This window comes from Acinonyx jubatus, chromosome B2 (assembly GCF_027475565.1).
Source record: "Acinonyx jubatus isolate Ajub_Pintada_27869175 chromosome B2, VMU_Ajub_asm_v1.0, whole genome shotgun sequence".
Lineage (NCBI taxonomy): Eukaryota > Metazoa > Chordata > Mammalia > Carnivora > Felidae > Acinonyx > Acinonyx jubatus.
In genome coordinates this window covers 2,667,043-2,681,493 of record NC_069385.1, presented here as the reverse complement: position 1 = coordinate 2,681,493, position 14,451 = coordinate 2,667,043, and the positions used below count along the sequence as shown (strand labels likewise).

The following is a 14,451-nucleotide window of genomic DNA, read 5'->3' as shown; positions in this document are numbered from 1 at the left end:
ACTGCTTTTCACACGGTGGGCTCACTAGAAGGCCTGGGTGGGGGTGGGGGGGGATGTTTCTCTCTGGGCTCAGGGACAAAAAGACGTGTTCACCTGAACAACCGGTTTTAGGCTTTTTGTTTGTTTCTTGTGGCTCAGACCCCATGTGTTCGTTCTGCTGCTCAGGGAACCAGCAATCTCAGAATCAAGGCCAAGGCGTGCCATCGGCAAGCACGCTGTGCCTCCGGACTTCCGTTGGGGGACCAACCTCACGCCTCACTTCAGATTCATTTTTCTACCTTATGTCCTTCACCTCATGCACTTACTTATTCTTCAATCTTATGTTTGAAAACAGTTTTTTAAGTTTATTTATTTATTTTGAGAAAGACAGAGACAGCACCAGTCCGGGAGGGACGGCAAGAGAGGGAGAGAGAGGATCCCAAGCAGGCTCCGCTCTGTCCGGGCAGAGCCCAACACGGGGCTCGATCTCACGAACCGCGAGATCGTGACCTGAGCCGAAATCAGGAGTCTGACGCTTAACTGCCTGAGCCCCTCAGGCGCCCCCCAGGGGCACAAATTCTGCCCTCAGGCCTGTCCATATGTTCCTACAGCGTGAGCACGCCCCTTGCTAGCTTAACACCTCAGTTTTCTTAACCGCCAAAGTAGAAGGAAACAGCTTTCATTCACCTTATAAAATGACCAAAAAAAGTATTTTAGGAGTGGTTGTCAAGTGAAACATAAATTTATCTTTAAAAAATATTTCCATGTATAAAGATCTACAAGTAAAATTATTAACCCCAAATCTACATATAGCAAGCACAGACACATTTAGAGATATTTACTAAAGCCAGTGAATCACAACATTTCTCGTCCCACGTAAAAAAAGTTATACGAAGTTAAAGAAAACAGATTTTCTTCAAAAAGTATCGAGACTCACAAATCCCTTACTTATGTTGGTATGCTGGGGATTTAAAAAAAACAAACAAACAAACCTGCAGCTCATAATTCTCTTTTAAAAGAGATTCAATTCAGGCGCCTGGGTGGCTCCGTCAGTTAAGCATCTGACTTCAGCTCAGGTCATGATCTCGCGAACGGTTCCCGGGTTCGAGCCCCGCGTGGGGCTCTGTGCTGACAGCTCGGAACCTGGAGCCTGCTTCAGATTCTGTGTCTCCCTCTCTCTCTGCCCCTCCCCTGCTTTTGCTCTGCCTCTCTCTCAAAAATAAACATTAAACAGAATTAAAAAAATAATAATAATAAATAAAATAAGAGAGATACAATTCAGGGCACCTGGGCGGCTCAGTCGGTTGAGCAACTGATTTCGGCTCCGCTCATGATCTCAAGGTTTGTGGGTTCGAGCCCCACTTTGGGCTCTGCACAGACAGCGTGGAGCCGGCTTGGGATTCTCTGTCTCCCTCTCTCTCTGCCCCTCCCCCACTCACGTTCTCTCTTTCCCAAAACTCAATAAGCATTTTAAAAAAAGAGATAACAATTCAAAGTAACTTCCCTAACAAATCCAACAGATAGCCTACAGTCGTCTGCCTGAGCCGACTTTTTGTACCCTGACACAGCGCACAGGACTGTCCGTGTTAGAGTTATCTCACCTACAAGCGGGGACATGGGGGGCGGGAGAAGTGGGGAGGGCGTGTGTCACAGGCCGAGTCTCAGTTTGGGAAGGCACCGAGTGCTCTGGACACACAGTGATGACGGCTGCACCGCAAAGCAAACCGCGTAATGCCACCGCACGGGACACCAGAAAACGATTTAAATGGTCAAGTTTTATGTTACGTGTGTTTTACGACAGTAGAGGCGTTTTTTAAAAACGAAAAAAAAGAATTTAAGGGCGAACTGCTAAATCTGATTCTCTCCCACGACTCTGCCTTTTCAGCAAGGGTTTCAGTAAAGGTCAACTTCGTCGCATTCCATTCCCTTTGCTTCTGACATCGCAGGACGACTGAGCGACGCGGCCTCCGTGATGGTGAAAATACATCCGGGGACGCCAACAGTGCCTCCGTTCGGGCTCTAACACCCCCTCGAAAGCCAGGCAAGTGGAAACGGCAACAGTCCGAATGGAGTTGCCGACCTGCTCTCGGTGTCCCCTTGACCTGCGACACCGGCGCGCGCGCGCGCGTCGCGAGGCGCGGAGTCTCACTCTGCCCCACGGAACAGCTTGGAGCTTAGGGCTCGCTGCCCAGCATCTAGGACAGCAGTGATTTCCCGGCAGCAAATTAAAACTGTGGCGACCTCCCCCGGGATTCCCAGCCGAGGGCGAGGTCCCCCCGCCCGCTTCCCTTCCTGGGAAAGAGCTTCTGCAGTTTCCTGTGCGGCAGCCTGATCATCGTCCTCTCTGCCCCGAGCCCGGGGGGCCGGTCCCGCAGGGCGACCCAGCCATCCCTCCAGCCCCCCCCCCCGCAGGCTCCGGCCTCCGCCTCGCCCCTGCCCACCAGCGGCACAGACCCCAGCAGGGGGGCGGGAGCCCCACTTCCTCCGCTCGAGCGCGCTGCGGCGGGCAGGCCGTGGGGTGCGAGGCTCTGGCGGAGATAAACCTGAACCTGGCGGGCTCCCAGGCGACAGGAGAGAGCCGAGAAGCAGCGCCTGGAGGCCGTCCATGTCTCTGAGCCCAGGCGCGCGAGCTCGCTCCGCTGAGTCCTGCCAGCCGTCAACCCCACGTGCTTCACGAGCAGCGAGTCGGCTGTTCCAGGCTGTCAGACTCCCGGCAGGGGTTGCCCGGAGACCCCTCCCCCAGCCCACCTGCCAAGGCCGGAGCACGGTCACACCAGGAGGGGACTCGGGAGGAGGGCGGGAAACACACTCGCTTATGTCTCGGGTGGCACTCGGCCAACTAATGGACACCGACGAGGCAAGGACCGCACTGTCCGCGGTCTGAGCCCTTTGAGGAACGCCTCTACCGCACGCACGCACACATATGCACGCCGACACTTGTGCGTGCGCACCCGCATGCACAGACGCTTCTGCACACACACACCTCGATGCTTGTGCTTGCACACGTGCACACACATCAACACTTGTGCGTGTACACGCATACACACTCACACATCGGCACTTGTGCGTGCACATGTACGCACGCAGTTGACACTTGTGTATGTGCACGTGGCACACACGCACGTCGACGCACACATGCGCCCACACGGACACTTGTGCATGCACACACATACGTATGCACACACCCACATCGATGGTTGTCCTTGCACACACATGCACACGTCAACACTTGTGCGTGTGCACATGCACACATCCACATCAACACTTATGCGTGCACATGTACACACACACATCAACACTTGTGCATGTGCGTGTATATGCAAGCACATCAACACTTGTGTGTGTACACGCATACACACTCACACATCAGCACTTGTGCATGCACATGTACACACGCAATTGACACTTGTGTATGTGCACGTGGCACACACACGTCGACGCTTGCACACATGCGTGCACACGGACACTTGTGCATGCACACACATACGTATGCACACACCCACATCGATGGTTGTCCTTGCACACATGCACATGTCAACACTTGTGCATGTGCACATGCACACATCCACATCAACACTTATGCGTGCACATGTGCACACACACATCAACACTTGTGTGTGCACATGTGCACACACGTGCACACTGCCACTTGTCACACGTGGACATTTGTGCTTGCACACGTGCACACACATCAACACTTGTGCGTGTGCATACATGTACTGACACTTGCGTGTGTATGCACTTGCACGTGCTGGCACTTGTGCACACACGTGTGCACCGACTTTCTGTCTTCAGGTACACACTACTGCAGGCTCCTTGGAGTACGGCCTGCCTGGGCAACAACAAAGTCTGCTTTGCCCTCCTGGGGAAAACAGAGCACCCTCACCTCCCGAGAACAGGCAGCCCTTTCTGGCTGTCCCTCCCTGCGACCCTGGTCTTGGCCACGGCTGAGCATGCAACCTGTGTGCACGGAGTGAGGGCAGGGTCAGACCTGTGAGGACACTGGGTAAGACTTCTGGGAGTTTCTAAAGCTTCCTGTAGGTACCTAAATCGGCCCCTCCTCTGAAGGCCTAAAGCCGCAGTATGGAAAAGGTGCCAGCCGACAATCAGCTTCTAGGTGACAGATACAACAGAAGTCACCGTTACGGACGTGGTTGTGGAAATACACTGCTTTAAAAATGTAGGGCCGGGGGGCGCCTGGGTGGCTCAGTCAGATAAGCGTCCGACTTCGGCTCAGGTCACGATCTCGCGGTCTGTGAGTTTGAGCCCCGCGTCGGGCTCTGTGCTGACGGCTCAGAGCCCGGAGCCTGTTTCGGACTCTGTGTCGCCCTCTCTCTGACCCTCCCTGTTCATGCTCTGTCTCTCCCTGTCTCGAAAATAAATAAAACATTAAAAAAAAAATTTAAAAAAAATGTAGGGCCTGGGAAGAAGGCATTAAAGACAAAGAGGAAACTGAAGATGAAATGGACAGAACCTGCCCTGATTCAGGGCGTGACACATGACAGGTGGCGGCACAGGACAGCAGTGGCCGGCCCATCCCTTCCTTACACCACAATCTTAAAGGATACGTCTTTTCCAAATGAAAGTAGTTGTACGACTGTCCGTTTTGTTGTAACCAAACCCCTTTCCATTCATTCTGTGGTCTCCAGACCACAAATAGCGTATGTTCTCTCCCCCAGGAGGCAGAACCGATTAGCACACATTTATCCATGTAAATGTCCTGTTTGCAAGGGTGCACGTGTGCACGCGCGTGCACACACACACCTCTCAGAAGACACATAGAAAGCTTTGGAAAGACTAATTACCAGGTTAGCCATTCCAAGGGGCATTCTAAGGCAGAATTTGTATTAATCATACTTCTTATTAAAAAGACTTTGTTAGGTGGGGGCACCTGGGTGGCTCAGTCGGTTGACTTCAGCTCAGGTCATGATCTCACGGTTCGTGGGTTCAAGCCCCACGTCGGGCTCTGTGCTGACAGCTCGGAGCCTGGAGCCTGGAGCCTGCTTCCGATTCTGTGTCTCCCTCTCTCTCAGCCCCTTCCACCACTTGCACTTGCAACTCTTTCTCTCTCAAAAATAAATAAACGTAAAAAAAAATTTTTAAATGCATGGTTTGTTCATAGGCTGAATTATGTCAGTAGAGAAAAATGCCCCTTTTAAAAAATCTATTGCTTTTTGCTACTGAAAGCTGGCAAAAAATACTAACATAGGGGAAGTGACAGAAACGAGTGTTCTCCCTGTTCACAACAAATTTCTTCTCTCTTAGTTTGCCTGGGTCCAGACAGTCTCCACACGTTTCAGTCTTGAATTCGCAAACCATCGGGAGCTTAAGAAACATTCTAGTGCCATTCCTTTCCCCGAAAATTAATCCACATCTCACCCTTTTGAAAGTTCTGGATCTGAAAGTCTATATGCAGCTTTTCACAGACAGAAGCCGTCATTCTGGGAACAGGCTCCACCGCCACGGAGGACGCAGCTCACACCGCAGACGGACCCGCAGCCCAGTCCCGTCCCGCAGGCGGCTCCGCAGGGGCCTTGAGAACGTGGCATCTGCAAGCCCTCCTCCACGGCACTTCTGCGTCGAAGGAGGACAATACCAAGCATGTTCCTTGAAACCCGGGCTCCAGTGGTCCTGCCTGGACACTTCAGTTATGTCGACAGTCCTTCACTCTGGCAGAAGAATATCTTATCCAGGCTTGCCTGCAACTGAGAATTTTCTACTGAGTCTGTGTTTGGCGGAGGGAGGGTCGTTAAGGTTGCAGCGTTATCACCAATGCAGGAGAATTAACCGTTTATGTTCTCTGTCTGTAACCCATGCAGCCCCTTGAGAAAGAAGCTTATGTCATGTGGGGGCTGTTCGCAGCGTAGTTGACATCAGCGTCGCCTGGGGTCGTGGCTCTTCGGAGGAGAGCGGGCTTGTCTGGAGCCACAAACATTTTCTTTGATTATTTTCCACGCGGAATAAAATTAAAGGCCTCCGCATCCACTTCTAAGGGAGGATCCATCTGGTCTTCCATAAAAGAAGGAATCCCAAGAGACAGACAATAAGCGACTCGGCAAAATCAGAAGGAAGTTCAGCAGAGCTCCCGGTGGGCTTGTCCGCGTGGAGATGCCCGGCCTGGTCCGGCCGCGGACTGTGAGGGGGCACGAGGGTCGCCGCCTTTCCCCGGGCCCAGGGGACCGCACACCACAGAAAACATGGAAAGAGCTCAGCCGAAAATGTCATCTTTTCTGGGGGTGCCTGGGTGGCTCAGATGCTCAAGCGTCCAACTCTTGATTTCAGCTCAGGGCATGATCTACAATTCGTGAGTTCGAGCCCCGCGTCTGGCTCTGTGCTGACAGTGAGGAGGCTGCTTGGGATTCTCTCTCTCCCTCTACCCCTCCCCCGCTCGCATGTGTGTGTGCTCTCGCTCTCTCTCTCTCTCCCTCTCTGAAAATGTTTTTTTTAAATGTCATCTTTTCTGCACGACACATTTTGCCCGAATCACTCGAAACAGCGTGCTCGCCGACGATTCTCACTCTCTGTCTTCACCTGGTGGCAGTGTGGGTGAGCACAGAAGCCGCAGGGCGGGAAGAATGGGAAATCGAGCGTCTGGATAATCCTGTCCTAATATCACCAGGCTCGTGACAGGATTCTGAGTTATCCTAACAACTCAAACTCCCAGCAGGGTGAAAAAGTCGTTATCGAAGGCTCAGTGCTTTTGAAAATGCATTAGCAAAACAGATCGGGTCTCTGGTCCCCAGCTAAACAGTGGTCATGGTAAATCTCGTGGCTTTGAGACGCAGCCCTTTCCTTCTTAATGGAATTTAATTGCAGGTGTATGTAAGCACGTGAACTCAATGTTGCCATGGAGACTGTGGCAAGAGATTGCCTTCTATTTTATGCCACGGGAAATCTCCATGACAATCCCGGCTCATTCACGTCCCAAATACTTTTTCAAAGACGTTATTTTGAAGCACTGCTCCCGCTCACTGGCCGCTGCTTTAAAGGGATAGTTGTTGCTGTCACACTGGGCATCCGACCCTGAGCCACAGAACTACGGTGTTTGCACAATTAGGCCCAAGACACGCACCAGCGGATCACAATGGGACAGAGAGGGAAGGAGAGGCGGCTAAACCCGGGAAGGTAAACCCGGGAGGGTTAGCGCTCAACCAGCAGGTGCACGGGTCAGGATGGGAAGCACTCCGCCGTGTGGGGGCCGGCTCCCCAAGCATGGGAGCTGAAGCACCAGTGATTCTCTGCAAAATGGAAAGGAATTCAACACGAATGGGCAGCTTCTACTAACGTGAGGGGAAGTGCTTGTAAAAGGAATCTGGTGGGGCACACCTGGCCAGCTCAGTCCGTTGAGCATCTGACCCTTGATTTCAGCTCAGGTCGTGATCCCAGGGTCTTGGGATCAAGTCGCAAGTTAGGCTCCTCACTGAGGGTAGAGCCTGCTTGCAATTCTCTCTCTCTCTCTCTCTCTCTCTCTCTCTCTCTCTCTCTCTGCCTCTCCCCTACTCACACACTCTCTCTCAAATAAAAAAATAAAAAAATTTTTGCAAAAGGAATCTGGAGACCAACAGCATCGAACATAATCTTCACCGTATCAACGTATAAAATACTTAGGTAATGCACGTTTTATTTTTTATGTGTGCATGTCCATAGATGTCTAAACACGTATGAAAGAAAAACAAAGTACGTGAAGGCTCTGACCATTTATGTCGATCTCAATTGCATCCAGTCCGCAAACTCCCAGCAGGCAACGTGGTCTCACCAAGGTCACGTTTGCCAAGTAGCTAAGTGCGGAGAGGGTGGGACTACGTGCCAGTGCACGGGCCTCCAGTCTGCTCCTTTCTGAACCCCACGGCGCTGCCACGCTGCTGGCCGACACGGGGGGTGCAGGGAATGGTGTGAAGAACGGTCACTGGGCACTGAGGAAGGAAAATGCCCAGAAGGAAAACCATCCAGAAGAATCACAGTGTTGCACGAACACCGTGCATCTCGAGAAGGGAATGCGGACTCCTCAGCTGGAAACACCCGTAGAAGCAACTGTGGGTGTTGACGGCGGAAGGACATAAAATCTGCAGACTACAGGGGACCCTGGGTGGCTCAGTGGGTTGAGCGTCCAACTTCGGCTCAGGTCATGATCTCACGGTGTGTGAGTTCAAGTCCTGCCTCGGGCTCTGTGCTGATGGCTCGGAGTCTGGAGCCTGCTTCGGATTTTGTGTCTCCCTCTCTCTCTGCCCCTCCCCTGCTCATGCTCTGTCTCTCTCTCAAAAATAAATAAATATTTAAAAATTTTTTTTAAAAATCTATAGACTACAACATCGTGTTTCTGAAGCAGGGAACCACGGGTGGGAGCAGCTCAGTGCCACCAGGGCTGCTGCCCCCCCAGAACCCCCCCCCCCCAGCCCCGCATGGCTGGGCTCCATCAAGCAGTGGGTCCTACGTGAGTCTCCAGCCAGGAGCTCACCAACAGCGTCCCCCCAGCTGCTCCCACCTCTGACGCTTTTAATAACACTACTGTTTTTTGTTTTTTAAGTTTATTTATTTATTTTTGAGAGAGAGACAGAGTATGAACAGAGGAGGGGCAGAGAGAGAGAAGGAGACACAGAATCCAAAGCAGGCTCCAGGCTCTGAGCTGTCAGCCCAGAGCCCAACACGGGGCTCGAACTCACACGCTGTGAGATCATGACCTGAGCGGAAATCAAGAGTCAGATGCACTACGGAGGGAGCCACCCAGGTGCCCCAACACCCCTAATGTTGCTAGAGCGGGGTTCCAGGGTGCATCTACAGCTCCTGGGCAGGCACGGTGCACGTCAGCGGGTAGTCCTAAATAAGCTGCCCCCTAATAAAACATGAGAGCCTCATTTAACCTCCAGTGAATCATAAAAGACAGTCATAATTGCCTATAGCACTTTATCTTTCTCCCCCAAGACCACAATTTAGAGAAGACTGGCCTACACTGGAGCAGAGGGGGTGAGGTGTCAAGCTGGCATGTAGAAAAGGACATAAAGAGCATCCGCTTGTCTGAAAGGCTGAGCTGCACCCTGTAGCTGCAGGACTGAGCAAATCGCGTCATTTCTGACTTCCTTTCCCCGTCTGTGAAGTGCGCTATCGGTGAAGGAACAGTCGCCTCAGGAAGGTGGCCGGGGCGATGGCAGGTTGTCGGTGCTGACCCGTAAGTGAGGAGCTCGTGTTGGGTGTGCCTGGCTTGGCCGTGATATTGCTCTCGGCACCTGCTGCCACAGAGGGCCTCCTACCTCTCTGGGTTCACGAAGGTCAGTGTCTTTTTTCCAATATGCTTAATGTTTATTTTTGTGAGAGAGAGAGAGAGAGAGGGAGAGAGAGAGACAGAGACAGAGCATGAGCAGGGGAGGGGCAGAGAGAGAGGGGGACACAAAATCCGAAGCAGCTCTGGGCTCCGAGCTGTCAGCACAGAGCCTGACACGGGGCTCGAACCCATAGACCACGAGATCATGACCTGAGCCAAAGTTGGACGCTCAACCAACCGAGCCACCCAGGCACCCCTACATTTATTTATTTTTGATAGACAGAGCCAGAGGAGGAACGCGGCGGGGTCAGACAAAGGGAGACACAGAATCCGCAGCAGGCTCCAGGCTCCGAGCTGTCCGCACAGAGCCTGACGCGGGGCTCGAACTCACAAACTGTGAGATCATGACCTGAGCCAAAGTCAGACGCCTAACCGACTGAGCCACCCAGGCGCCCCAACAGAGGTCAGTGTATAGGAGGAAGCCATAAGCCAAGTTACAAATTCAAACAGAAAGATCCTTTCGAGTTGCTTGGATACATAGTTACGTCCACGTCTTCCACGTCTCTTACGCTGCATTAGTAAACTGCAATCACTTGTCAGCTGCCCGAGCCACGCAGGCGCCCCTCTCCTTGTTATAAAATCAAACAAACAAAGAGGGAGAAGAAATTCAGTTAGCTGCTGAACCGACGGCCCCTGCAGGTTTAGCGGGAACACGCGCTGTCTGCCGTATCTGCAGCTTCTACGACGCACCTCGTAAAATAATCCCATTTCTCATCAGGGCGCTGCGAGCACCTGCTTACGCCCCAGCAGCCAAAACGCACCAGGATTTTAGACAGGAGACCCTGCAATCCCCTCTCGTGGTGAACAGTCTGCTGAACACAGACCTGCAGAGAAGCGGGGAGAAGGGGGGAAAGACACGAAGGGAAAGGCTTCGCACGCCACTGTCACCACCTTTTCCAGATCCGGAATGCTCCCAGGTGACGCTGCATGAGGTTGGATTTGTGTGCGTTCATTCTGAACATAAGAGGGGCCTCCTACCAAGGCGCCCGGGAGGCTCAGTCGGCTGGGCGTCTGACTCTTGATGTCGGCTCAGGTCGTGACCTCACGGTTTGTGGCATCGAGCCCCGCGCGTGGCTGCTTGCTAAGCACGGAGCCTGCTTGAGATTCTCTCTCTCCCTCCGCCCCTCTCCCCTGCTTACTCTAAAATAATAAAACAAATACAAATTTTAAAAAAAGAAAAGAAGGGACCGCTGCCCATCAACCCAAGGCGACTCTGAAAACATGGCCAAGTGCTAGAGGGGTCAGGGTCAGGCTGGCCACCGGCTTCTGCAACTGCTTCCGGGGCCCTCCCAGAGCCTCGACCCAAATACGGTCAGAAAACAAGGTCCCCACAGAGATGGTTCTTCTTGGAAATCCTTCTACCTCTGACCATGGCTCTTACCGTAACAGGCGTGTGGGACTGGTCACTGGGGATGATTCACGAGTGACACCCACGCCCACCAGACACAGTCTTGTCCACTTGCCTACGTCCATCTCTGTGGCCAAGAGACGAGGATCACAGGCAGCGTGGAAACTCCTCACTCCCGCTGCCCAGGGCCAGTCCGAGGGCGGAGAGGACAGGCAGAACGACGAAACTTCATCTTCCCAGGAGACATGGTTCCTCACCGACTGTAGAAAGCCGAGTAGAGCTCTGACAACCACCACCGGTTGGAGCTGAACCGTTTTTTTCTTGATCAGATCATAAGCAAGACTGAAAACCGGTTATGAGGAAAGCGGAGCAGGGCCGCCCCTCCCACTACAACACGCTCGTCCCCGAGCTTACTCACATTAGGAGGCAACGCGAAATAGTATGCAGGCACCTGTCTAGCCCCTTAACTAAAATAACCAGAACACCTTGAGATGTTACAGGACCCTAAATCAGTTATCACCAACCTTCAATGCTACAGACACCATTTTTGTGTCTGATAAGGAAGATCTAATTCACACAAGAAAATGGTAGAGAGAAACTTTTCTTCAACCAAGTTCTTAGTGTTGAGCTATTTATAAAACATTAGACGGACACGGGAGTACCACGAGTATGTAAAAGGTACAACGTGGGGTTCAGTGGAAAGCTTTGTTCACATGGATGTCAGCCGTCAAATGCAAGACTGACCGTTCACACAAGTGGCTTCTTTGCATCCAGGAATACAGGCTCCTGGGATCGGCCGGGACTCCATATTGCCCCACGGGACTTGCAGACCCACGGAGGAGATGCTGAGACGCCCATCGCTTCTCTGTGCTGCTCCCGAGATGCACAGCAAGCAGAACAGCCCCTACCCCAACAAGGCTGGTGACGTAGGGCCCCCAGAAAGCTGCCAGATGCTTAGGAGGGTTTTTAAGTGTGTATTTTGTGTTTTTCCATTTTTTTTTATGTTTTTGAGAGCGAGCGAGCATGAGCAGGGGAGGGACAGAGAGAGAAAGAGACAGAAGATCTGAAGCAGGCTCTGTACTAACAGCAGAGCCTGATATGGGGCTCGAACTCACAAACCGCGAGATCATGACCTGAGCCGAAGTCGGACGCTCAAACAACTGAGTCACTGAGGTGCCCCCATGTGTATTTTGTTTAGCATGAACCAGATATAGCCTGATGTAATCACATACATTAACTAAACCTGAGCAAAACCCAGGGTTTTGGGGTTTTTTTAATGTTTATTTACCTTTGAGAGAGAGAGAGAGAGAGAGACAGAGAATCCCAAGCAAGCTCCATGCCAACAGCACAGAGTCCAACGTGGGGCTCGAACCCACGAACTGTGAGCTCACGACCTGAGCCGAGATCAAGAGTTGGACACTTAACCGACGGAGCCATCCAGGCGCCCCAAAACCCAGGTCTCAAATGACCCGTCTGACACCTGTGGGAACAGGCCCACCGTACCTGCCATGCCTGCCGTGAATACTTAGCCCGACAAACAGAGACACCATCACGTCACCTGAACGGGTGGCCATTCCTACTTGGTGGCATCGTGGGAGTCAGGAGAAGAAAACACCCATCAGCCCACCTCATAAAACTTCTTAATTATAACGTTACCGTTCAACCCACACCGCTGCTTGAAATATTGAGGGAAATCTACCTTCACCCAAAAGGGCCCGTTTTAGGCCTAATCCCTCGAAAAGCTCCGGGGTGAGAGCCCGAGCCCCGCACGCGGCCCGTAAGTTTCTGGAGCTGGCTGGCCACCGACCCCGCAGGCAGACGGCACGGGGCCAGCCCCCCACCCCAACTTGACCTGCCTCGAGGTCCCTTCGCCGTCGTGACTCTTGCTTATTTTGAAGGCACGCAGTAGAGTTTTCAAAGGTACAACGCATGGTGTCCCCGGAGACCCCCAAGTTCAGAACAACACGCGCCGGCTTCGCAGACAGCAGAACGCTCCCAGCTGAGTGCACGAGGCGGACCCCGGCTGCAAGGATGCATTACTGAGCAGCGCAGGGCGCACCTGCCCCTCACCCACGACAGCAGGTGACGGCGGCTTCGGGGTGCGGGGTCCCCGCTTCCCAAGGCACGCGGCCGGCCCTCCCCCACTCCGGGGGGGCTCACCAGCAGCCATGAAGCCGAAAGGGAGCCTCCCACCCGGCCCTCTTCTAAGAACGAGCCTCGCATCCTGGAGGAAGAAAACAAGCCAGCATTTCTTACCTCTAGTGACGCGGCCGACTTGGTCCCAGGCAAGGCGGAGTCACATTTGCCCTGTGGAGGCAGAAAGTGGAGAAAAGAGTCTTTAAGTCACAGGATGTCACTCACGGGAGCAGGGCTGCCGCTGAGCACAGTTACGCGGACACTCACCGCGCCCGGGAGCTTTTTGCTTCGAAACATTAATCTCCACATGACTTTAAATAATGTGAGGACGTTCTCGAGCCCTCAGGAAGCTTTGCAGTCCACACCGAAAGAGGGGAACTTACACACTTTTGTGCAACTTTTACCCTTCAGCCAGAGGAAGTGATGATGCTTCTATTACCAACCTCAAAACTCAACCAAAAGAACCAAAGAAACAAAACCAGTTACTTGTTTCATCTCCAGATGCATATTTAATTAGCCGCAGTTGCCCCTAACGGAACTGGACAAACGTTTGATTTTGTTTGAAATGATTATTTTTAAGAGAGAGAGAGAGAGAGAGAGAGGCGCAGGGAGGTGCCTGTGTGGCTCAGTCAAAGTGTCTGACGTTGGCTCAGGTCATGATCTCACGGTTCATGAGTTCGAGCCCCGCATCGGGTTCTGTGCCGACAGCTCAGGGCCTGGAGCCTGCTTGGGATTCTGTGTGTGTGTGTGTGTGTGTGTGTGTGTGTGTCCCCCTTCCCTGCTGAGCTCTGTCTCTCTGTCTCAAAAACAAATAAAATAAAATTTAAAAAAGAGAGAGAGAGAAAAGCAGGGGAGGGGCAGAGAGAGAGGGAGAGACAGAATCCAAAGCAGAATTCACTGTCAGCACAGAGCCTGATGCAGGGCTCAAACTCACGAATGTGAGATCATGACCTGAGCCAAATCAAGAGTCAGAGGCTTAGCTGACTGAGCCTGCCAGGCGCCCCTGGACAAACGTTTTGAGGTGACCTGTCCGCTCTCCATTCTATGAAGACAGTCATTCCGGGCTCGGGGGCAGGAAGGCCCTTCGTCTGTGAACACATTCCGAAAGAACCGCTGAAAACCCAGACTTGCTCAGTCGTGGCATTCAAGCCCAGGAACACACACATCCGGGCCTCCCCTCCACTTCCCAAGCCTCTCTTTGGCTAGAGTAAAACCCCGAAATTGCCTGAAGAGTTTACTTAGCGACACGTTTTAGGATCTTGAGACCAGAAACCAAGGCTGGTCTCTTCTCCGTCCGCCCCATGCCGCAGGGGCTCAGTTTCCATTCTGTTTCATCCTTCCACGTTTCCCTTCTGTTCTCTGCTCCTTGGCTCCTACCCGCTGAAAAGTAAGAGACGAAGAAGGAAACCAAACTTCAAATTAGTCTCTTGCGCCCCTCGCTAGTAATTGGGGGTCAAGGGTCAGAAGAGCAAGCTGGGAGAAGGCTCCCACGGCGCCGACCGCAGAAAGGCCTCGGATTCCGCCGCCAGAGAGGTCTGCACTCCTGGGTAGCGCACCCCAACCCCAACCTGCACCACCCCGTCTCCCGACACAACCTGCAAACAGCAGTGTTAACAGTGACACCTTTCATTTCTGGCTCTCGACATTCAGTGCCTGTTAGAAACATCCGGAG

General features: G+C 52.8%; 1 protein-coding gene across 2 annotated transcripts in view; it reads right to left on the bottom strand.

Moving 5' to 3' along the window:
- The window catches only part of RPS6KA2 (ribosomal protein S6 kinase A2), a 345,106-nt gene that overhangs the window by 277,536 nt on the left and 53,119 nt on the right, over positions 1-14,451 (bottom strand). The window contains exons 1-2 of one of the 2 annotated variants that reach the window (XM_027056474.2): positions 13,047-13,123; positions 12,900-12,950 (exon numbers count right to left, since the gene is read on the bottom strand). In XM_027056474.2, the coding sequence (XP_026912275.1) occupies positions 12,900-12,950; positions 13,047-13,088 (93 nt within the window). In that variant the 5' untranslated portion in view covers positions 13,089-13,123. Of the gene's footprint in view, positions 1-12,899; positions 12,951-13,046; positions 13,124-14,451 lie in introns of those variants that run through there. The other variant, XM_027056471.2, reaches the window with a different exon arrangement.